This window comes from Sciurus carolinensis, chromosome 1 (genome assembly GCF_902686445.1).
Source record: "Sciurus carolinensis chromosome 1, mSciCar1.2, whole genome shotgun sequence".
Lineage (NCBI taxonomy): Eukaryota > Metazoa > Chordata > Mammalia > Rodentia > Sciuridae > Sciurus > Sciurus carolinensis.
The window spans coordinates 97,994,038-98,018,848 of NC_062213.1; the positions used below are offsets into that span (position 1 = coordinate 97,994,038).

The following is a 24,811-nucleotide window of genomic DNA, read 5'->3' on the forward strand; positions in this document are numbered from 1 at the left end:
ACCCACAGAGGACACAGAGCCCTCCCATCTTATTTGCCCAGTCCCTTGTGTGTTCTTCTGAGAGGACTGTCAAGCTTCATGCCGGTATAGGCCTTGAGCATCATTATAGTTCCACATAATACTGTACATGTGGAGACTGCTCCATAAGGTTGGGAGTGGAACTGATGTTCAATTAGTCCAATTCTCTCCTTTTCATAAGTAAAGATCAACCAACCTATTCAAGATTGCACAGCTGGAGACTGACTGGGGCAATTCTAAAACCCAGTTACCTTACCCAGTTACTTTCACACGACTCCTCATCATTTAGTAAAGAAGAATCCAGCTGACCTCTAGAAAGCCTAGCCATACCCTGAGAAAACAGACCAAAAGCAGCCAGTTTGTCTGGCTCCTCCCAGAGTCAGGATTTAGGAGGAGAAAGGAGAGCACAGGAAGGTGTGTGATAGGATGTGTCCATACTACACACCAGTCCTATTCACAACAAATTCATTGTAAATCTGTCCTGACAGTGAGTAGCCAGTAGAACAGGAAACCCATGTTTCATTGTGTTGTTATTGTTTTTTGGTACCAGGGATTGAAACCAGGGGTGCTACACACTGAACCACATCCCCAGCACTTTCTATTTTTTATTTTGAGACAGGGTCTTGCTAAATTGCTTAGGGCCTCACTAAGTGCTGAGGCTGACTTTGAATTCATGATCCTCCTGCCTCAGCCTCCCAAGCTGCTGAGATTATAGGTATACAACACTGTGCCCAGAGCAAGGAATCCCATGTTTAGTGATTGGTTATTTTCATGGTAATCAACAATCTTGCCCTTCCTACACCCAGGTTCAGAAAAGTACACCAGGAGGCCAACTCACTAGGAGAGGTTAAGAAGGGCTCTCAAATAACCCATGTTAGCCTAAAACAGATAAGCTCCATAAGCAGGAACTTAAAAACAAAGGCCTCTCATGTCAGTACATAAAAATTACATATAGCCAGGTACTGGCACAGTGGCACACACCTGTAATCCCAGGAACTCAGGAGACTGAGGCAGGAAGATCACAAGTTTGAGGCAAGCCTGGGCAATTTAGTGAGACCCTGGCTCAAAAAGAAAACAAAAAAACAAAACAAACAAAAAAATAACAAAAGTAAAAAGTCCTCAGAGGATTTAAGTCAGTGGTAGAGTGCCCCTGGGTTTAATCTCCAATGCTGCACAAAAAGATAAAAAGGGCCTCGTACAATGGCACACACCTGTAATCCAGCAGCTCGGGAGGCTGAGGCAGAAGGATCAGGAGTTCAAGGTCAGCCTCAACAATTTAGTGAGGCCCTAGGCAACTTAGCAAAACTCTGTCTCTAAATAAAATGTAAAAAGGGCTGGGGATAACCACTTGTCAATCTGTGAACATCCTAGCTAGCTATTGGTTCATTAGTGAGCTTGCAAGTATCCTTCTCCAATATTGGTCCCCTGTTAGCCCGACAGAATTCAACTGTTTTACTGTAGCTTCCCCGCCATCTTTTTTCCTTTCTTCTGTCTGTCCTCCTCACTTTTCTCTATCCTCCTGGCTTTCCACTCTCTCTAGCACGTGCCCTTTCTTTTCCTTTCTATTTTTCCTCTCATTTTCTCTCTTACCCTGCAGGGAGACACTCTGATTGCTTAATAAATTTCCTTATGTGGGAAAAAAAAAAAAAAAAAAAAAAAAAGGGCTGGGGATGTGGCTCAGTGATTAAGCACCCTTGGGTTCAAAAAAAGAAAAAAGAAAAAAAAAAAAAAAAAAAAAGGAAAACTATACCTGGGTTGATGTATGCCCAGAGTACAGTGTTAACAGGGTCAGGGCCTAAACCTCAAAATCCCCCCCATCACAGACATGAAGGTATTTAAAAAATAAAGACTACAAACTGCCTTTCTGTATTTATCCTAGTAGCTCCAGCGAGCCCTGCCTGCAAAGGAACTCTATAAATTTAAAAGAGTGTTCCAACCAACCCTGATAGTGGGAACAACCCAAGAAGCACCTCCCATTACAAGTGGGTACTGTGCACCATAGGAGTAAAGAACAGTCCTTCCTAGCCAGGTGTGTGTGGTGTGGTACATGCATGTAGCCCAGCAGCTCAGGAGGCTGAGGCAAGAGGGTCACAAGTTTGAGGCCAGCTTTGGCCATTTAAAGAATCCATCTCTAAAACAAATCAGAAGGACTAGGGATGTGACTCCCCTAGGTTCAATCCCTAGTACTACCAAAAAAAAAAAAGTCTCTACTAAATATTAGAGCAGTTGGCTGCAGCTGTCAGGGGCCGTATGGCATTTTTGCTCAGGAGCTGCAGACCCCTGCCTGTGGGGTCAAAACTGATATGTATTTCTGGAATTTCTACAACTTCATCATGCCTCTCAGTGCAGAAGCTTAAAGCAGGTCACAAAACTGATACATAAACAACCAAATTATCCAAATTGTGGAATCTGAAACTCCTTTACCACATGGCTGCTTTTATTTTATTTTGTTTTTCAGTACTGGGGATTGAACCCAGGGCCTCTAGCATACTAGGCAAGAGCTACATCCTAGCCCTTGGCTGCTTTGTTCTGAAACCACAAAATACACTTAGTATTACCTTAAATCAAACTATTTACAATAGCATGTATACATATGTATATACTTGGAATTGAACCCAGCATCTCATGCATGCTAGGCAAATGCTCTGCCACTGAGCTACATCCTCAGTTCTTTTTATATTTTATTTTGATCCTTTCACCATAGCCTTCTAATAGCTGGGATCACAGGTGTATGCCACTGTGCCCACGTTATAATATCTCATATTTCTAAAAACCTTTTAGAATAAAAAAGTGCCCTCATATATATATACTACCTCATACAATCCACATGTGAAGTATATTTCATGACTCTTTTTTTTTTTTTTTACAAATGTTGAGAGCACTTTTGTTTTTTGACTCCTTGACTCTAAGAGATGTTAAATTACTTGCTCAAATAAGACTTCAACTAACCTTGAGCAATTTATTATTCTTAGTGCCTGTTTTCCTCACCCTCAACTCTTTTTTTTTTTTAATTTTTTTAGTTATAGATGGACACAATACCTTTCCTTCCTTCTTTATTTTTATGTGGTGCTGAGGACCAAACCCACTGCTTCGCACATGCTAGGCAACCACTCTACAACTGAACCACAACCCCAGCCCTCTTTTTTTTTTAAATCTATGAAAAAGAAGAGTTCAAGCTGGCCTTCCTCTTTCCACCAGCTCCTAAAATGCCTAGGCAGAATATAATCCTCACATATTTTGAAATAAAACCACTTTATTTGTAAATGAACAATAGCAGACAATGGGTAGTCACATGGAATAGTTAAAAAATTACCCTCTATCTCATTTTGTACTCAAAGAATTTTCTAGAAAGTATGGGACCTCACATACTCTTAATACAAGGGTGCTTTCACTCTCTATTTATAGATATCTGGATTTGCTGTTGTTGTTGTGTGGGATTAAACCCAGGGTACTCTACCACTGAGCTATATCACCAGTTCCTTTTTATTTACTATTTTGAGACTGGGCCTCACCAAGTTGCAGAAGCTGTCCTAGAACTTGTGATCCTCCTGAGCAGCTGTGCCACTGAACCCAGCTAAAATTTGACCTTTGAACTATGGGCCTGACTGGATAGTAAACACTCTAAATGTCCGATAGAAGTAAAAGCACATAGGAAGCATACCAGGCCTCAAAGTACCTCCTTTCCAGTTGGTGGCATGCCAAGAAAGTCACTGTTATATGCATCCAGCAGCCTATTCCTTGGGCACTTTTCCCCCAAATCTCAAATCTTACCTCAAAAGCCACACGATCTGACTGGTGCTGCCGCTCAGCCTCCTGTAGCTTGGCAAGCAAGTCCTGCACAGTTCTCCTCAAGCTCTCCACATCTTCATTTACATAGGTGTCCACCTACCACCAGAGCAGGGAAGGGAAGGTGAAGCCACCATGTCTGAGACTTGGGAAGAGTCCCTCCCTGACATATACTGGTTTAGATCATCCATTGGTTGGTGAGGACCTCTATCATAAAAGAATTATCAGCACACAAGGGGAGAGGTGGTCTTCAACAGCCAAGAGTTCTGAGCTTTTCATGAAAACATTCTCACTTCATACCCTAAAGAATTCAGCTAGCCTCCCTGGGTACAGTGGTGCACACTTGTAATCCCAGCAACTTGGTGGACTAAGCAGAGGATGCTCACAAGTTCAAGATCAGCCTCATTAACTTACTGAGACCTCATCTCAAAATAAAAAATAAAAAGACTGGGGATGTTTCTCAGAGGTAAAATACCCCAGGGTTCAATCCCCAGTTCCAAATTAATTAATTAATTAATTAGATTTAAATTTTTTTTAAAAAGGGCTAGGGATGTAGCTCAGTGGTACAGTGCCTACCTAGCATGTGTGAAGTTCTGGGTTCAATCCCTAGTGTCATGGGAAAAAGAAAGAAAGAAAAAAAAGAAAAAAAGAAAAAAAAAGAAAAAAGAAATAAAGGCCCAAAGGAGCTAGTAATAAGGCAGTGACTGACTGTGAAGCTGTTTCTTTCCTTCAAACCCATAACTCTACACTCTGGGGTGAAAGTACTGGTATCTGAAGTGTCTGGTGCCTTTGCAGCAGAGATGGGGGCGAGACCCTACATGTCAGCTCAGCCCTAACTACCAGCCTACATTTGAGTGTGTCTGGGAGAGACACTGAGCAGTTACTTTGATGAGACACCTTTTTCTGTGTCTAATCAGATTCCAGGGTTCCTTGGGTGCTTTTGCCCTAAATCTGTCCATCCCTGCATGGTGACCTTTTATATGCTGACCTGTGCCAAGGACAGCAAAAGATGTGCCTTTGGGCTGCTTTCCTTTGTGATGAGAGTGGCATAGTTCCTGTCTTTGAGGAAGTTTAGTTCAAAGGAGAACACATCCCTGCTCTTGGAGCTCTAGTGTGATGGAGGGAAGTAGGATCCATGCATAAAGAGAGCATACTCCTACCTGTTAAGAGATTATTCAGTTGATTTGTATATAAAAAATTGCTAATGGGTGCAGTGGCACACACCTATAATCCTAGCAACTCAGGAGGCTGAGGCAGGAAGCTGGAGAATCTTGAGTTCAAAGGCAGCCTCAGCAACTTAACAAGGTCCTAAGAAATTCAATGAGACCTTGTCTCTAAATAAAATATTTCTTAAAAGGGGGCTGGGAGTGTTGCTCAGTGGTTAAGCACCCCTAGGTTCAATTTCTAATACCAAAAAATAAAATAAAATAAATAAATTATTGAATGTGTCCTAAAATAGTTGGATGATTATGGCTAGCAAATTGTTTTTATTTCTCTCCTGGTACTAAGGATCGCACCCAGGAGCACTTTAACACTAAGCTACATCCTCAGTCCTTTTTATTTTTTGAGCTCACTAAATTTCCCAGGCTGACCTCAAACTTGCTACCTTCCTACCTCAGCCTCCCTAGTAGCTGGGATTATAAGCATGTGTGCCACCTTGCCTGGTTGCCTCCATTTCTTTATCTGTGAAACATGGAGAAGACTCCTTAGCATACCCGGCCTTACAGATTGATCAAAAGTAAGCAAGTTAATATTCGGTAACGCTTTGAGCTTGTGAGAAGAAAGAAGTTGAAAAGACATTATCAGGTGCTGTTATAATCTTTCTTTCTTTCTTTTTTTTTTAGTTGTAGATGAACACAATACCTTTATTTTATTTATTTATTTATTTTTGTGAGAATTGAATCCAGTGCCTCACATGTGCTAGGTGAGCACTCTATCACTGAGCAACCACCCCTGCCCTGTTACAATCTTTTGCCAATAATATATACTGGCCAGGGCTGGGGTTGTGGCTCAGTGGTAGAGCACTTGCCTAGCATGCGTGAGGCCCTGGGTTCGATCCTCAGCACCACATAAAAATAAAATAAAGGTATTGTGTTCATCTACAACTAAAACAAAATATTTTAAAATAATAATAATAATAATAATAATATATTGGCCAAATATAGTGATTCAGAGAAAAGAAAAATCCAAACTTCAGATCTAAAACAAGTAACTAGAATCACAACATTTAAAATCTAGACATCGATAAGTTATCTTGTCAATTCCCTATATCCTTACCTTAGCAGCTAGGCAGGTAAAAATTCTTTAAAAGTCTTCTAGAACATATCCATGATGTATTTGTTTCAAACAGTGTCCTCATAAGACTAATGTTATGGAAAATTTTTAAGAAAATACTGTTTTATCATATGATATAATATGAAGGGGGGAAAAAAAACCTGAGTTATAAAACTTTATTTACACATAGGAGAGAGAGCCAGGCACAGTGGCACATGTGTGTAATCCCAGCAACTTGGAGACTGAGGCAGGAGGATCCTGAATTTGAGATCAGCCTCAGTCACTTAGCAAGACCTTGTCTCAACCAAAAAAAATAAAATAAAATGGGCTGGGTTGCTGCTTAGTGTTTAAGTGCCCCAGGTTGAATCTCCAGTGCCAAAAACAAAAACGAAAAACACTTTTTACATGTAGAAGGAAAAAATGACAAACTACATTTTAATATAGTAAAGTAAAATCTTAAAAACATATTGGGTTAAAAAAAAAGAAAAAAAAAAAAAAAAAAAAAAAAAACAGAAAAAAGAAATAACACTAGTCCATAATATAAACTGAAAACATTTTATAGCCACATTTCGAGTCCAACATTGAATGTGGCTCAGTAGTCAAGTGCCCCTGAGTTCAATCCCTGGTACCCCCGCCAAAAAAAAAAGTATGGCCATAGAAAGAAACACAATGCAATTATTCAAAAGAATGAGGTAGATCTATACGTAACTAACATGGAAAAAAGCTTGCAATATACTCCTCATTTGAACAAAATGAAAAGCAAGGAATAATGTATTTACCATGACTGCATCTGTGAAAAGTATGTATATACAACACATATATATTTACATATATATGATGTGCTTAATATACATATACTATTTAAATATGAGTGTCTATGCATAGAAAAATACTCCAGAATACTGAGTTTAGAATCACCTGAAGAGCCTTTAAAAGTCTTGATGCCCAAGCCACATCTCAGAACAACTATGTAACAACATCTCACTTAAGGCTCCCAAGGTCATTCCAATGGGCAGCCAAGGATAAGATGCACTATGCTAGAAGGATTCACCCACTTCAATCTGTCAAGTGAAAATTTCCAAGCAGTAGGTTTAGGGAAGGGGAATTCCCACATTTTTTTCTCTATTTGGTTTTTTTTTTTTTTTAACTTAGAATTGAATCCAGGGGTGCTTTAACCACTGAGGTACATTCCCAGTCCTTTTTTAAATGTTTTTAAATTTTGAGACAGGGTCTTACTAAAGTTGCGGAGGCTGGCTGGCCTGAAACTTGCAATCCTCCTGCCTCAGCCTTCCAAGTCACTGGGATTACAGGCTTGTGCCACTGTGACTGGTCCTCTATTTGAAATTTTACACCAAATATTACTCTTGTATTTAGAGAGAAAGACAGAGACAGACAGATAGAGAAAGCAAAAAAGAAAGGACTCAGAACAGCAGTCACATAGTGAGTCCCCTCTGCTACTTACCTCCGGTGGGCTGCTGTACAGGTTTGTGGGACCCTGACTATAGCCATTTGGCTTTTCTAGCACCATCTGGTTGAAGAAAAATAAAATTGTTAGTTAACATAATTAAAGCAACCAAACAACCAATCAACCAACCAACTTTGAAACATTATATTCCTCAAATCTTAGAAGGAAGAGGAAGGAGGGAAGGAAGTGAAAAGGAAAGAGGGAGAGAAGCAGAAAAGAAAAGGAGGAGACAAGAAGAGAAAAAGAAAAGGAAAAGAGGGAGGGAGAGAAGAAGGAATAGAAAGAAAGAAAGGAAAGCAGAGAAGGATGAGAGTAAAGGAAAGAAGGGAGGAAATGAAATAAAGAAAAAGACTTCCAGTGTTCCACGGGAAAACAGAAACCAGAGATAGGGTGGAAACATGGCCTTGAGAGGGAATACACTCACCTTGTGGGGAGAGAGAGAAAGAAACTTCAGGCTAAAACCTTTCAGACGATTGGAAAATATGTGAGGCCGATTCCTCCTAGGAATACAAGCAGCTGCTTGCCACAGACAAAGCGTTTCCCTAACCTACAGGGACACTGATGAGGTTTGACAAAGCATAAATCAAAAGGGGAAGTAGCTTTTGCTATAATTCTTTCTAAACCAAAGCTTGATCATTCATCATATGACTTCTGGTTTGTACAGACAAGAAGCCTGGGCTTTGGAGTCAGTGTCTAACTACACAAGGTTGTCACCTCCTACCAGGCAGATGTGACATAGGTACTGAAAGTCCTACTTTCAGTCAAATCAAAATAAACTAGGGAACGTCCATTACATAAAGCTAGTACATGCCCAAGACAAAGAGGAACATTCCTAGCACCAGTGACTAGGCTACTGTTCTTTCAAAGGGATGGGGCAGAGGCAGTTGAAGAACGACCATCCTGCCCACACCAAAATGCAAATTCTGAGACACAACTCAGAATCTTAAGGAGGATGAGAGTAAAGTCAAGAAGAGATAGCTCTCCTCTTCTGAAGACATTGCATTCCAGAATTTTGGAAAAGTTGAAAAGTAGGATTCCAGATATCCATCCCAAGACAGGCTTTTCTAATCTTTTTGGTCTAATATTTACTGATGTCTTTTTTTAATCTCACACCTGGGGCCAGCATAAGGATAAAGGGACAGGGTGGTGAACCTCTAACCTCAAGGAGTTTCCCATCCCAGAAGAGAGAGAGCTTTATACACAGATAAACCACAGGTTAAGACCAAGATCTCAGTTTACACAGATAAGTATCACTCAAATTCAGCAAAATAAACTTATGAGAAGTCTGGACTTTTGGGTGATTGCTTTATAATTTTCTGTATTACTAGACGATTGATTATAGAATATGTTGATAAGAGTTTTTGCCAAAAACATGATAATTTAATTTACATATATTCAATTTTATGTAGTATTTAAGGAGTAGTATGTAGGCTGATAAGTGTAAATGCAAGTGCCTACCTGCTGGGATCCCTAACTAGACTGTAAGCTTCAGCATCCTCTACATCTTCTCCCTTATTTGCTGTGGTGCTAGATTTGACACCATTTCCTATTACCTGTATCTCCTGTCGATGGAGAGAGTCTCCTTGATCCCTGTCAAGCTTGCTACTTATATCCTCCCGGAGCTTCTGCAGGCAGTTTCTGGCCTGGGAGGGGAGGGCAAGAAATTTGAGCTTCAGGGTAGGGAAAGAAATCAAACTTTATGTCCCATCCCCAGGCTATACTACTATGAGTCTGGCATGGTTCTAAGTACTGGCTATGTGACAGAAGAGCCTTCATCAAATGGGTGACAGCCCAGTCCTTCCTTCACAAGCAACCAAATAAAGGAAACCCTTGCCTTGGTAAGCTAACATTCTAGTTGGGAAGATACATAATACAAAAGACAAATCAGTAAAATGTATAGTATGATTTATGGTGGTAAACGCCAAGGAGAAACAAGTCAGGGATGCGTTGGGAAATGTTGGGGAAGGTGGCTGAGAATATTAGAGCAGCAGGGGGAGATTGCTAGGCACATGGTACTTAATAAGTATTTGTTGATTAATGAATTGGATCCAAAGGGTCAAAAGTGATATGGGACACATGAGAGTGTGATGGTACTTCAGTGATATAAAGTGAGCAGAAGGGGGAAAAAACAGTCCCCATACAAAAGAGAAGCCCCTCCAAATGTAAGGTTTATCGAAATGGCAAAGGTACTTCCTCAGAAGGAAAGGGTACCCACCTCCTGGATATACTGGACCTCACTTTTCAGCTGGTTAATATTCTTCTCATGGATCATCTTATCTCCAGACCTTCCCTTCAAGTACACCTGAAGTAAGAAAGACAATGCTATTTAGTTAAGAAACCTCAAATTAAGCTGGGTGCAGTGGCACATGCCTGTAATCCCAGGGACTCAGGAAGTTGAGGCAAGAGGATCACAAGTTCAAAGCCAATCTCAGCAATTTAGCTAGGCCCTGTCTCAAAATGAAAACTAAAAGGGTTATGGAAATGGCTCAGTGGTTAAGCACCCCTGGGTTCAATTCCTAATACAAAAAAAAAAAAAAAAAAAAAAAAGAAACCTCAAGTTAAATTAATTCCAGGGGCTGGAGTTGTGGCTCAGTGGTAGAGCACTTGCTTGGCATGTGTGGGGCCCTGGGTTCAATACTCAGCACCACATATAAATAAATAAAATAAAATATCCATTGACAACTAAAAAATATATATAAAACAATAAATAAATAAAATAAATCAATTCCATATAAGAACACATCCTGATATATTGGTAGAAAGATAATTTTTACCACCAATTTACTGGGTAGCAATTTGGTGATTCAAAATAGAAGAGTTGAAAATACTGTAGTTAAAACTACTTCTGAGAATTTATCCTAATGCAAAAAAATTATGTTAAACAGCATATAAGTATATGGGTTTAATATAAATATATTTATAGAAAAGGAACTGGAAGAATGCATAGCCAACCATTCACTGTGGCTCCTTCTGTGAAAGAGGGGCACAAAAGGGGATTTGAATACTTTGCTCTGCATACTATGCTTGAATCTTTAAAAATTGAGACAGTATTTCTGTATTACTTGCATTATAAAATACATACACGATTTAGTAACATGATCTACTATGGGGCGCCATTCATGGCCAGCAAATAAAACCTGTCTTGGTTGAGCCATTAGACACAGAAATCTGGCTTTCAGGAACTGACAATTATGAAATATTGCTCCAGATTACCTGGAGTATGTGGTTTCCCTGCAAACTGGTTCACTGCTGGAGTCTGCAGGCCCTGGATGTGCCAGTGACCTGCTAGAGCAAAATGGCTTGCTTAAAGCCACCCCATTCTGTTTCTCACCAAAGAAGCTCCTACCAGGTCCCCTTTGATCTGTATCCCTAAAAAATAAAGAAAACATGGGCTCCCCCATTTTGTTAGAGCTAGACCCTTATGAATGGCTCAACCTGTCACACCCCCATTCTAAAGATAATTCTGTCTCCTGTTTTTCTTGATGATTAATAAATTTTTTAGCTATTATTTCACAGCCAGCCCATCCCTCTGACAGGAACCCTTTTCCTCACCCACACACGACATGTGGCAAAATTCCACAAATATTATGCATGGTTATAAAAGAATGGAAACAGACAAAATGCCCAACAATAGATGATTAATTATGGAACCCAGGGCCTTGTGCTTGGCACTCTATTAACTGAGCTACGTCCCCAGCCCCTATGGTCAGTCTTTAACAGAATATTATGCAGTCATTAAAATGTCAGATATTTACATTTTAGACACAGATGATATTATATCATTAAAATATGGGCAGGGGAGAGGATAGAACAGTGTAATAATACAATTTCACTGGCTTGAAAAAAACACATATAGGAGAAAATGTTTGGGAGGACACACAATAAGATACATGTTCACAGTGGTTACACTGATTGGATTATGAAGTAGTTTTGCTTTCCTCAAGGGGCATGCAATGACTTTGAGAAAAGAAAGTAATTAAAGATGCTGGGATAGGAAAGGAAAAAAGAAGTAAAATTATCTCCATTTGTAGATGACATAACCTATATAGAAAATCCTAAGTAAGTTCAGCAAGGTTGAAGGATACTAGATCAACATATAAAAATTAGTTGTATTTCTATATACTAATAATCAACAATTAAGAAATATTTCCATTTATAATAGTATTAAAAAGGGGGAAAAAAGCCTTACAAATAAATTTAACGAAAGAAGTTCAAGACTTGTTTTCTGAAAACTATAAAACGTTGAAAGAAATCAAAGACCTAAAAAAAAAAAAAAAAAAGTAAAGAACATCCCATTTTCATGGATTGTAAAACTCAATATTGTTAAAACAGCAATACTCTCCAAATTGACCAACAGATGAGCATAATTCCTATTAAAATTAAGGCTGGCTTCTTTCCAGAAACTAATAAGCTGATCCTCAAATTCATATAGAAACACAAGTAACCCTGAATAGCTAAAACAATCTTGAAAAGGAACAAGGCTGGAGGACTCACACACATTCTCCAATGTCAAAATTTACTATAAAACTACAGAAATCAAAAAAAAAAAAAAAACAGAAATCAAGACAGGGATATTGGCATAAGAATTGACATGTAGATCACTGAAATAAAACTGAACATCCAGAAACAATAATAATACTTAATAATACACTCAAATGACTTTTTCAAGAATGCCAAGACAATTCAATGGAATAGGGAGATTATCTTTTCAATAAATGGTGCTGGGAAAGTGGATACCTACTTGCCAAAAATGAAGCTTGGCTCCTCCTTCATACTGTCCACAAAAATTAACCCAAAATGGATTGCAGATCTATTCATAAAAATTTCATCATCAAAGTTAAAAACTTCTGGGGCTAGGGCTGTAGCTCAGTGGCAGAGCACTTGCCTGGCATATATGAGATTCTGGGTTCGATCCTTAGTACCACATAAAAATAAATAAATTAAGACATGCTATCCACCTACAACAATTTTTTTTTTTTAATTAAAAACTTCTGTGCGTCAAAGGATATTGTCAGGAAAATTAAAAGAATCCACAAAATAGGAGAAAATATTTGCAAATCATATATCTGATAAGGGCCTAGTATCCAGAATAGACAAAGAATTCTCAGAACTCAACAATTAAAAGACAACTGGGTTTAAAAAAATTTTTTTTTTTAGTTGTAGGTGAACACAATATCTTTATTTTATATATTTATACGTGGTACTGAGGATTGAACCCAGTGCCTCACATGTGCTAGGTGAGCGCTCTACTGCTGAGCCACAACCCCACAATCTTTTACTTTTAAATGAGTAAAGGATTTTAGTAAATATTTCTCTAAAAAAGATAATATAAATGGGAAGTAAACATATAAGAAGATGTTCAACATCATTAGTCATGATGAAAATGCAAATTAAAACCATAAGATACCACTTCACACTCACTAGGGTGGCTATAATCTAAAAGACAGATAATAACAAGTGTTGCCCAGCATGTAGAGAAAGTAGGAAATGTAAAATGTGGCAACTTCTTTGGAAAAAGGTTTGGCAGTCCCTCAACAAATTAAATATAGAGTTACCACATGACCTAGCAATTTCACTCCTTGGGACATACCCAGAGACTTGAAAACATAAGTTCACACAAAAATTTGTACATGAGAATTTATACCAGCATTACTCACAAAAGTCAGAAAATGAAAACAACCCAAATATTTACCAATTGATGGTAACTATTTCACAAAATGAGTAAGTACCAATATAAACTACAACATAGATGACCTTGAAAGTATGCTAAGTGAAAGACAAAAGGTAATCTATTGTATGGTTCCTTTTATATGAAATAGCCAGAATAGGTGAATCGAGAGAGGGAGACAGAAAGTAGACTAGTGGTTGCCAGGAGCTGGGAAAAATAACTGAAAGTGTTCTGGAATTAACAATAGTGATGGTTAACTCTGCGAACATACTAAAAATCACTAAATAGTAGGTCAATTGTATGGTGTGAGTTATATTGCAAAAAAATTTTTAAAAAAGAAATAACAGAGCTGGGGATATAGCTCAGTTGGTAGAGTGCTTGCCTTGTAAGCACAAGGCCCTGGGTTCAATCCCCACCACAGGAAAAAAAAAAAAAAAAAAGAAATAACAAAAATTGTTTTAATTTTTTTTTTTTCCTGGTACTAAGAATTGAACCCAGGAGCATCCTACCACTGAGCTACATCCCTAGTCCTTTTTATTTTTTACTGAGGCAGGCTCTCACTAAATTGCTGAGACTAATCTTGAATTTAAGATCCTCCTACCTCAGCCTTCTGAGTAGCTGGGATTACAGATGTGCACCACTGCACCAGGCAAATTGTTTTATTTTATTTAATTTTGTGTGATACAGATATTGAACCCAGGGGCACTCTATCACTGAGGTACATCCCACCCCATTCTATTTTTATTTTGAGACAGGGTCTCCCTACCTTGGTCAAGGTGGCCTTGAACTTGTGATCCTCCTGCCTCAGCCCCCAGAGTTGCTCAGATTATAGACATGTGCCACCATGTCCAGCCAAATTGTTTTAATTTTTAAAAGTAAGTACCAGATAGAGATCCAAGATGGCATACTAGAGGGAGGCTGCGTTCCTTGTTGTTCCATAACTCGGGTTTCAAGCAGAGGATATCTATTTCTTCGTGAGGCAGTTTTTGCTGCTTAGCGATCCCCTGCTGTTTACTCCATTTGTCTACTACAATCAACTGCAGTCTGCCAGCATGTCGACTACTTTTTGAGCGCAGATTGCTCACTGTCTGGAGCCTACCATCCGCCATTTGCCTGCCTCTTGCCTGTCCATTGCCTGCCTTTCACCTACCAATCACCCACAGGCGAGGTTCACCTGCTGACTGTCCAACAGCAGCCAGCAGACTGACCACAGGCTGCCAGTGGAGCCCCAGCTGCCTGCTGTTGCCTGGAAGTTCACTGTCACAGTACCTGCAGGTTTGGTTACACGTGGCTGCCACCCTTTTGGGACAACAACCAGGACCTATAGGACCCCTGGCCAGACTGACTGAGCCCCATCTCCAGGACCCCTCAGCCCAACCAACCATTCCTTACCTACAGGGTCCTCAGATCGACTGATTGCTCCCCGCCGCCAGGACCCCCAGACCGATGACTGCACCTACCACCAGGACCCCTTACCAACTGACTGCCTCCAAGATCCTGCAACCAGACCAACCATACCCCACCTCCAGGACCTCCAGTGGATCATGCCCACAACCTGTGCTGCAGCTCCCCATTTGCCAACACATTTGGAAGGAAGAGCAGTCATCTTAGATAATCCTGGAAGTCGTATCTCCCATCTTTAGGTGGGACAAATCTCATCCTGAGATGCCTGCTGGAGACGGGAAGCTATTGTCAGAAAAGATATTGGAAACCTATAGGGTTACTATAAGTCTATAGGGGGGAAACTGCAATACCCCAGATCTGTACTGCTAGAGGGGAAGATATATGAACAACATGAAAAAACAAGGGAAGAAAAAGATCCAAACAAATCTAGATTCTATGTTAATAGAATCCAGTGACAGTATGGTAGAAGAAATGTCAGAAAAGGAGTTCAGATTACACATAATTAAAATGACTCGTGAAGCAAAGGATGAGATAAGAGAGCAAAAGCAGGCAATTAATGATCACACGAATAAGCAGTTGAAAGAGCAACTGCAGGAAGCAAAAGATCATTTCAACCAAGAGATAGAGATTCTCAAAAAAAATAAAATAAAATAAACAAAAATCCTTGAAATGAAGGAAACAATAAACCAAATAAAAAACTCAATGGAAAGCATCACCAAAAGACTAGACCACTTGAAAGAAAGAACCTCAGATTATGAAGACAAAATATTTAATCTTGAAAATAAAGTTGCCCAAAGAGAGAAGATGGTAAGAAATCATGAACAGAACCTCCAAGAAATATGGGATATCATGAAAAGACCAAATTTAAGAATTATTGGAATTGAGGAAGGCACAGAGATACAAAAAAAAAAAAAAAAAAAAAAAAAAAAAAAGGAATGAACAACCTATTCAATTAAATAATATCAGAATATTTCCCAAACCTGAAGAATGAAATGGAAAATCAAATACAAGAGGCTTACAGAACACCAAATGCACAAAATCACAACAGATCCACACCAAGGTGCATAATAATGAAAATGCCTAACATACAAAATAAAGATAGGATTTTGAAGGCTGCAAGAGAAAAGTATCAGATTACATATAGGAGGAAATCCATACAGATATCAGCAGATTTCTTAGCCCAGACTCTAAAAGCTAGAAGGGCCTGGAACAACATATTTCAAACTCTGAAAGAACATGGTTGCTAACCAAGAATCCTATACCCAGCAAAACTAACGTTCAGATTTGAAGATGAAATAAAATCCTTCCATGATAAGTAAAAGTTAAAAGAATTTACAAATAGAAAGACGGTGATGCAGAATATTCTCAGCAAAATATTCCATGAGGAGGAAATGAAAAATAACAATGTAGGTCAGCAAAGGGAGGAACTATTTTAAAGGAAAAACCAATCGAAGGAGAAATCAACTCAAGTTAAAAACCAAAAATAAGCCCAAATAACTGGGAATACAAATCATATCTCAATAATAACACTGAACGTTAATGGCCTAAATTCATCAATCAAAAGACACAGACTGGCAGATTGGATTAAAAAGAAAGACCCAACAACATGATGCCTGCAAAAGACTCATCTCATAGAAAAAGACATCCACAGACTAAAGGTGAAAGGATGGGGAAAAACCTACCACGCACATGGACTCAGTAGGTGTTTCCATCCTTATTTCAGATAAAGTAGACTTCAAGCCAAAGTTAGTCAGAAGGGATAAAGAAGGACATTTCATACTGCTTAAGGGAACCATAAATCAGGAAGACATAATGATCATAAATATTTATGTCCCAAACAACGGTGCATCCATGTACATCAAACAAATCCTTCTCAATTCCAGGAATCAAATAGACCACAACACAATAATTCCGGGTAACTTTAACACACCTCTGTCAACACTGGATAGATCTTCCAAACAAAAACTAAACAAAGAGACCATAGAACTCAATAACACAATCAACAATTTAGACTTAACAGACATATATAGAACATTCCATCCATCAACAAGTGAATACACTTTCTTCTCAGCAGCACGTGGAGCCTTCTTGAAAATAGACCATATGTTATGCCACAAATCAGCCCTTAGTAAATGCAAAAAAATAGAGATACTACCTTGTGTTCTATCAGATCATAATGGAATGAGAGTAGAAATCAATGACAAAATAAAGAACAGAAATTACTCGAACACCTGGAGACTAAATAATATGCTATTGAATGAAGCATGGATAACAGAAAACATTAGGAGGAGATAAAAAAAATTCTTAAAGGTAAATGAGAACAACAATACAACATATCAAAATCTCTGGGACACTATGAAAGTGGTACTAAGACGAAAATTCATTGCATAGAACGCATTCAAGAAAAGAATGAAAAGTCAACAACTAAATGACCTAACATTACAGCTCAAAGCCTTAGAAAAAGAACAGAACAACACCAAAAGTAGTAAAAGACAGGAAATAATTAAACTCAGAGCTGAAATCAATGAAATTGAAACAAAAAAAAACAATTCAAAAAATTGACAAAAGGAAAAGTTCGTTCTTTGAAAAAGTAAACAAAATAGACAAACCCTTAGCCACACTAAGAGAAGGAGAGAGAAAACTCAAATTACTAAAATTCATGATGAAAAAGGAAATATCACGACAGACACCACTGAGATACAGAACATAATGGAAAGCTACTTTGAAAATCTATATTCCAACAAAATAGAAAATACCGAAGACACCAAAAAATTTCTAGAGACATATGCTCCTCCCAAACCGAACCAGGAGGACATACAAAATTTAAACAGATCAGTTTCAAGCAATGAAATCGAAGAAGTCATCAAAAGTCTATCAACCAAGAAAAGCCCAGGACTAGACAGATTCTCAGTCGAGTTCTACAAGACCTTCAAAGAAGGACTCATTCCAATACTTCTCAAAATATTCCAGGAAATAGAAAAGGAGGGAACCCTTCCAAACTCATTCTATGAAGCTAGTATCACCCTGATACCCAAACCAGAAAAAGACACATCGAGAAAAGAAGATTTTAGACCAATATCTCTGATAAAAATAGACACAAAAATCCTTAACAGAATCCTGGGAAACTGAAAGGAAGTTGCAGAGCAAGATTTTATTTTTATTAAGAAACAATGCATATTTGCTGATGACATGATTCTATATTTAGAGGATCCAAAAACTTCCTCCAGAAAACTTCTAGACCTCATCAATGAATTCAGCAAAATACCAGGCTATAAAATCAACACAAATAAATCTAAAGCATTTTTATATGCAAGCGACGAAATAGTTGAAAGGGAAATGAGGAAAACAACTCCATTTGCAATAGCCTCAAAAAAAATAAAATACTTGGGAATCAATCTAACCAAAGAGGTAAAAGATCTCTACAATGAAAACTATAAAACATTGAAGAAAGAAATTGAGGAAGACCTTAGAAGATGGAAAGATCTCCCATGTTCTTGGATAGACAGAATTAATATTGTCAAAATGGCCATACTACCAAAAGTGCTATACAGATTCAATGCAATTCCAATTAAAATCCCAATGACATACCTTACAGAAATAGAGCAAGCAATCATGAAATTCATCTGAAAGAATAAGAAACCCAGAATAGCTAAAGCAATCCTTAGCAGGAAGAATGAAACAGGGGGTATCACAATACCAGAACTTCAACTATACTACAAAGCAATAGTAACAAAAACGGCATGGTATTGGCACCAAAACAGGTAGATCAATGGTACAGAACAGAGGACACGGACACAAACCCAAGTAAATACAATTTTCTCGTACTAGACAAAGGTGCCAAAAATATGCAATGGAGAAAAGATACCCTCTTCAACAAATGGTGCTGGGAAAACTGGAAATCCATATGCAACAGAATGAAACTAAACCCCTATCTCTCACCCCGCACAAAACTCAATTCACAATGATCAAGGACCTTGAAATCAGACCAGAGACCCTTCATCTTATAGAAGAAAAAGTAGGTCCAAATCTTCAACTTGTTGGCTTAGGATCAGACTTCCTTAACAGGACTCCCATAGCACAAGAAATAAAAACAAGAATCAATAACTGGGATAGAGTCAAACTAAATAGCTTTCTCTCAGCAAAGGAAACTATCAGCAATGTGAAGAGAGAACCTACAGAGTGGGAAAATATCTTTGGCATTCATACTTCAGATAGACCACTAATTTCCAGAATATATAAAGAACTCAAAAAAATCTACACGAAGAATACAAATAACCCAATCAACAAATGGGCTAAGGATATGAACAGACGCTTCACAGAAGATGTACAAGCAATCAACAACCATATGAAAAAATGTTCACCATCTTTAGTAATAAGAGAAATGCAAATCAAAACTACACTAAGATTCCATCTCACCCCAATTAGAATGGTGATTATCAAGAATACAAGCAACAACAGGTGTTGGAGAGGATGTGGGGAAAAAGGTACACTCATACATTGCTGGTAGGGCTGCAAATTAGTGCAGCCACTCTGGAAAGCAGTGTGGAGATTCCTTAGAAAACTTGGAATGGACCCACCATTTGACCCAGCTATCCCACTCCTCAGCCTATACCCAAAGGACTTAAAATCAGCATACTACAGAGATACAGCCACATCAATGTTCATAGCTGCTTAATTCACAATTGCCAGACTGTGGAACCAACCTAGATGTCCTTCAATTGATGAATGGATAAAGAAACTGTGATATATATATATATATATATATATATATATATATATAATGGAATATTACTCAGCTATAAAGAATAATAAAATTATAGCATTTGAAGGCAAATGGATGAAATTGGAGAATATCATGCTAAGTGAGATAAGCCAATCTCAAAAATGCAAAGGGTGAATGATCTCACTGATAAGCAGATGATGACACATAATGAGGATGGGAGGGGGGCAAGAATGGAGGGAGGAGGGACTGTATAGAGGGAAAAGAGGGGTGGGAGGGGTGGGGGGGAAGGAAAAAATAACAGAATGAATCAAACATCATTACCCTATGTAAATGTATAATTACGCAAATGGTATGCTGTTACTCCATGTACAAATAGAAACAACATGTATCCCATTTGTTTACAATAAAAATAAATTTAAAAAAAAACATATTAAGAAGATAGTGCACCACGATATAGTGGGGTTCATCCCAAGAAAGCAAGGCTGGTTCAACATCCGGAAATCAATAAATGTAATTCATCTCATCAATAGGCTTAACGTTAAAAATCATGATTATTTCAATTGACACAGAGAAAGTATTCAACAAAATACAACACCCCTTCATGCTCAAAACACTAGAAAAAATAGGAATAGTAGGAACATACCTCAACATTGTAAAGGCTATTTATGCTAAGCCCATGGCCAACATCATTCTTAATGGAGAAAAACTGAAACCATTCCCTTTAAAAAAGGGAACAAGACAGGGATGTCCTCTTTCACCACTTCTATTCAACATTGTCCTTGAAACTCTAGCCAGAGCAATTAGGCAGACTAAAGAAATTAAAGGGATACGAATAGGAAAAGAGAAACTTAAGCTGTCACTATTTGCTGATGACATGATTCTATATTTAGAGGATCCAAAAAACTCCTCCAGAAAACTTCTAGACCTCATCAATGAATTCAGCAAAATAGCAGGATATAAAATAAACATGCATAAATCTAAAGCATTTTTATACATAAGGATGAAACATCTGAAAGGGAAATGAGGAAAACAACTCCATTCGCAATAACCTCAAAAAAAAAAAAAACACCTCGGGAATCAATCTAACCAAAGAGGTGAACGATCTCTACAATGAAAACTACAAAACATTAAAGAAAGAAATTGAAGAAAACCTTAGAAGATGGAAAGATCTCCCATGTTCTTGGATAGGCAGAATTAATATCATCAAAATGGCCATACTTCCAAAGGTGCTATACAGATTTAACACAATTCCAATTAAAATCCCTATGACAGTTCTCATAGAAACAGAAAAAACAATCATGAAATTTATCTGGAAGAACAAAAGACCCAGAATAGCCAAAGCAATCCTGGGCAGGAAGATTGATGCAGGAGGTATCACAGTACCAGACCTTAAACGCTACTATAGAGCAAAAGTAACAAAAATGTCATGGTATTGGCACCAAAATAGACAGGTAGACCAATGGTACAGGATAGAAGACATGGAGACATACCCACATAAGTACAGTTATCTCATACTAGACAAAGGTGCCAAAAACTTAAAATGGAGAAAAGATAGCCTCTTCAACAAATGGTGCTGGGAAAACTGGAAACCCATATGCAGTAAAATGAAATTAAACCCCTATCTCTCACCCTGTACAAAACTCAACTCAAAATGAATCAAGGATCTAGGAATTAGACCTGAGACCCTGCACCAAATAGAAGAAAAAGTAGGCCTGAATCTCCATCATGTTGGCTTAGGACCAGACTTCCTTAACAAGATCCCCATAGCGTAAGAAATAAAAGCAAGAATCAATGAATGGGATAGATTCAAACTAAAACGTTTTTTCTCAGCACAGGAAACAATCAATAACGTGAAAAGAGAGCCTACAGAGTGGGAGAAAATCTTTTCCTCACATACTTCAGACAGAGTACTCATCTCCAAAGTTTATAAAGAACTTAAAAAACTTTACACCCAAAATACAAAGAACCCAATCAATAAATGGGCTAAGAAAATGGGCAGACACTTCACAGAAGAAGATATACAGGTGATCAACAAATATATGAAATGCACATTAAAACCACCCTAAGATTTCATCTAACTCCAATTAGAATGGCTATTATCAAGAACACAAGCAATAATAAGTGTTGTCATAGATGTGGGGAAAAAGGCACACTCATACATTGCTGGTTGAGCTGCAAATTGGTACAGCCACTCTGGAAAGCAGTATAGAGATTCCTCAGAAAGCTTGGAATGGACCCACCATTTGACCCAGCTATCCCACTCCTCGGTTTATACCCAAAGGACTTAAAATCAGCATAGTACAGTGATGCAGCCACATCAATGTTCATAGCAGCTGAATTCACAATAGCTAGACTGTGGAACCAACCTAGATGTCCTTCAATTGATGAATGGATAAAGAAACTGTGGTATATATACACAATGGAATAATACTCAGCAATAAAGAAGAATAAAATTATGGCATTTGCTGGTAAATGAATGAAGTTGAAAAATAACATGCTAAGTGAAATAGGCCAAGCCCAAAAAACCAAAGGCCAAATGTTTTCTCTGATAAGTACATGACAATATGTAACAAGGGGGGAGGTGAGGGGGAAGAGAAGAATGAAGGAACTTTTGAAGGCATAGAGGAAAATGGGGTAGAAGCGGGTGGAGGACAGAAAGTTGGCAGAATGAAACAGACAGTACTACCCTATGTACATGTATGATTACATGAATGGTGTGAATCTACATTGTGTACAACCATAGAGATGAAAAGTTGTATCCCATTTGTGTACAATGAATCAAAATACAGACTGTAAAAATAAAAAAGATTTTAATTAAAAAAAAAAAAAAAAAAAAGTACCATAAACACATCTCCCACCTGTCTTCCATAATCTCCAGTAGCAAAACATAGGCAAAGGGGATAGGTAACTAGAAAAATCATCCCCCTCATCCCCATGCCCCAGGTCATGCTGTACCAAAGTCATTATAGGCAGACTGGTTTCCTGGTTAATTAAAATCTATCCAGGAGGGGCTGGGGTTGTGGCTCAGTGGTAGAGTGCCTGCCTAGCATGTGTGAGGCAGTGAGTTCAATTCTTAGCACCATAAAGAAATAAATAAATAAAATTAAAATCCATCAACAACTGAAGAAAAAAAAAAAATCCATCCAGGAGATGATCAAGAACTAGCATCTCAGGTCTAGTTCCTTCCAGTCAAACGACAAGCTCCCTTTCACAACATTCTGCTGTTCCCTTGCATGTGCCTATAAGGAGAAAAAGGAGGTGTGTTAAGCTTACCTTAATGATCTCTTCATGTCCATCATTGGACTCCACCAGTTCTGAGGCCAGAGAATGACCAGTTGAATGGCCAGACACCATGGCATAGGTCTTCCTGCCCGCCTGCCAAAAAGAGAGACAGAAAAGTGGCTCAGAAACTATACAAGCCCCTTGACCAATACTGAGAACTGCTCCTCTAAAGACTTGAAGCATTAGTTTGCTTTTCCCATCCAAAAATTCATTTCAGAACGTCCATAAGAAGCCACATAACAGCAAGAACACTGGATGGAGACCATTAGTAGAAATTGCAGGTTAGTTTTACTTTAGTGGGAATCTCCCACCCACCAAAGCAGGGCACAATGCTGAGCGCAGCTGGATGTGTCTGAAAGGAGATGCTCCCAAGCTTACAGCAGCAGAGGTGGCTCCAGGCAGGGTGAGTGGTCAGCAGCAAGGAAGGAGAACTTCCTGAGGGAAACAGGCCTTGACCCACCAGAAACCTCAATACCTTCTGGGCTATGTGCTCTAGCTCCTTTCCCGTCAGTTCACTCTGAAGAGTCAGTCTGAGAATGTCCATGCTGTCCTAATAATGACAATGACAGCAACAATAAATCCTTACCTTTGCAGTCTACAAGTACTACTGGTACAGATGCACATTAGCCAACACTGTGGAGTAAGCTTTAGGATCTATCACTAATTCACAGACAAGAACTGAGGCTCAGAGATATGGCCTTAGTTTGCCTAAGATCAGTCACTCCTGGGTGTTGGCATGTCTCTGAGGCATCTGAAAGTCCTCTTTCTACCACACCAGACACTATATAGCACACTGCTCCAAACAGCTATAGTGGAGCTGTGGTTCTCACATTATAGGAAACACACTGCAGGAACTACTCACCTCCCCTCCTCCCGCTGTCATGGGGAGGTCATCCCTGAACTGACCATCTCCAATCCACAACTTCTGCCCTTGGCAATCAGCCAGGAAATTACTGATGTATTTTACAAGATTAGGAAATGCTTCCTGAACCAACTATAAGAAAATACCTGAATTTATACCCCATTTCTCTGAGCCACAAAGAAATTATCCAAATGAAAGCAGGCAAGATAATAGGTATTATTTAGAGATCAGTCTAATTTCAAAAGTCAAAGAAGGGTAAACAATTAACTTTGCGGGCACAATTTAAAAACCTGAAGGGGGGGGGAAAGGGCAAGAAGGAAAGTAGGGATCATCTTACCCTAGAAAGTTTAAAAAAATCCTCTTAACTTTTCAAATATTTATAGAAGATAACCTTCCAACTTAATGGAGAAGAAATTAGGTCTTTGGTCAGATACTTAAGTCTCAGTGTGGTCAGATAGTTAACTTTTATTTTTCTTATCTGTAAAATGGAATACTACCATCCAAACGAGGGGGTTTTTGAAGATTAACGAAAAATGTCCTAGAGGGAACACTCAAATGTTAGCCTCTTCCCACTTCTTGGAATGAACCCAAAACTTCCCAATCCCAGAAAAGTAGTTGGTTTTATAAAAACACTTAATTCCTACCAATTAAAAGCTAGATCCTCAGTCAGATGCATACAAAGCTCTCCAGTCTGGGTCAGCTCTCCAGCTGTGGTCCCTCATTGCTCCCCACTGCCCAATATATAATGTGCTTTCCAACTTCAGTATCTTTGTTCCCATCATCCCTTCACTTTGTTCCCATTTTCACCTGGGGTATATTCAAGCCCCCATCTTCCCTGACACTACCCTGTATTCCATGGAAAAGGCATACTTCCATCCCAAATTCCCTAAGCACTACAAGGCCTTCTATGGCATCTCTCAGGTACCTATGTTCCATGAAGAAATGCCCCTTCTACTGTTAACTCCTATAGAGCTGCTGTCTGCCACAACCCTTGAGAAAAGTAAAGTATTTTCTGAGTATACAGTGAATGCTCTGTGAAGAAACAATATAAAAGAAAAAAGGAAATAATTTCAAAATAGGCAGAGTAACTGCCAATTCTTTTTTCTCAGGATACCAGCAAACACTTTAATCTCCTCATACCTAGAGGCAGTTGAAAAACGCTAGGGGGTAGGGCATCTTTCAGTCAGAACAAAGGAGCTATTAGCCAATGAAAATTACCAAGTCTGGTTTGTTTCATGAATCCAGGCATTCTAATTGGAAGAGCACAGACCAGTAGGCTGTGTAGAGTCCCTGAGATTACTCATTCATGTCATCAGAGACCCAGATGGA

The 24,811-nt window shown here is 38.6% G+C and overlaps 1 protein-coding gene across 10 annotated transcripts in view; it reads right to left on the reverse strand.

Annotated features, from left to right (window-relative positions):
- The window catches only part of Tuft1 (tuftelin 1), a 47,480-nt gene that overhangs the window by 10,132 nt on the left and 12,537 nt on the right, over positions 1 to 24,811 (reverse strand). For 5 of the 10 annotated variants that reach the window (XM_047565208.1, XM_047565187.1, XM_047565195.1 and 2 more), the window contains 6 exons: positions 23,096 to 23,170; positions 22,612 to 22,713; positions 9,759 to 9,845; positions 9,097 to 9,186; positions 7,541 to 7,606; positions 3,790 to 3,903 (listed from right to left, as the gene is read on the reverse strand). In XM_047565208.1, coding sequence (XP_047421164.1) covers positions 3,790 to 3,903; positions 7,541 to 7,606; positions 9,097 to 9,186; positions 9,759 to 9,845; positions 22,612 to 22,713; positions 23,096 to 23,170 — 534 coding nt within the window. The remainder of the gene's footprint in view (positions 1 to 3,789; positions 3,904 to 7,540; positions 7,607 to 9,096; positions 9,187 to 9,758; positions 9,846 to 22,611; positions 22,714 to 23,095; positions 23,171 to 24,811) is intronic. The other 5 variants (XM_047565230.1, XM_047565224.1, XM_047565238.1 and 2 more) reach the window with 4 other exon arrangements.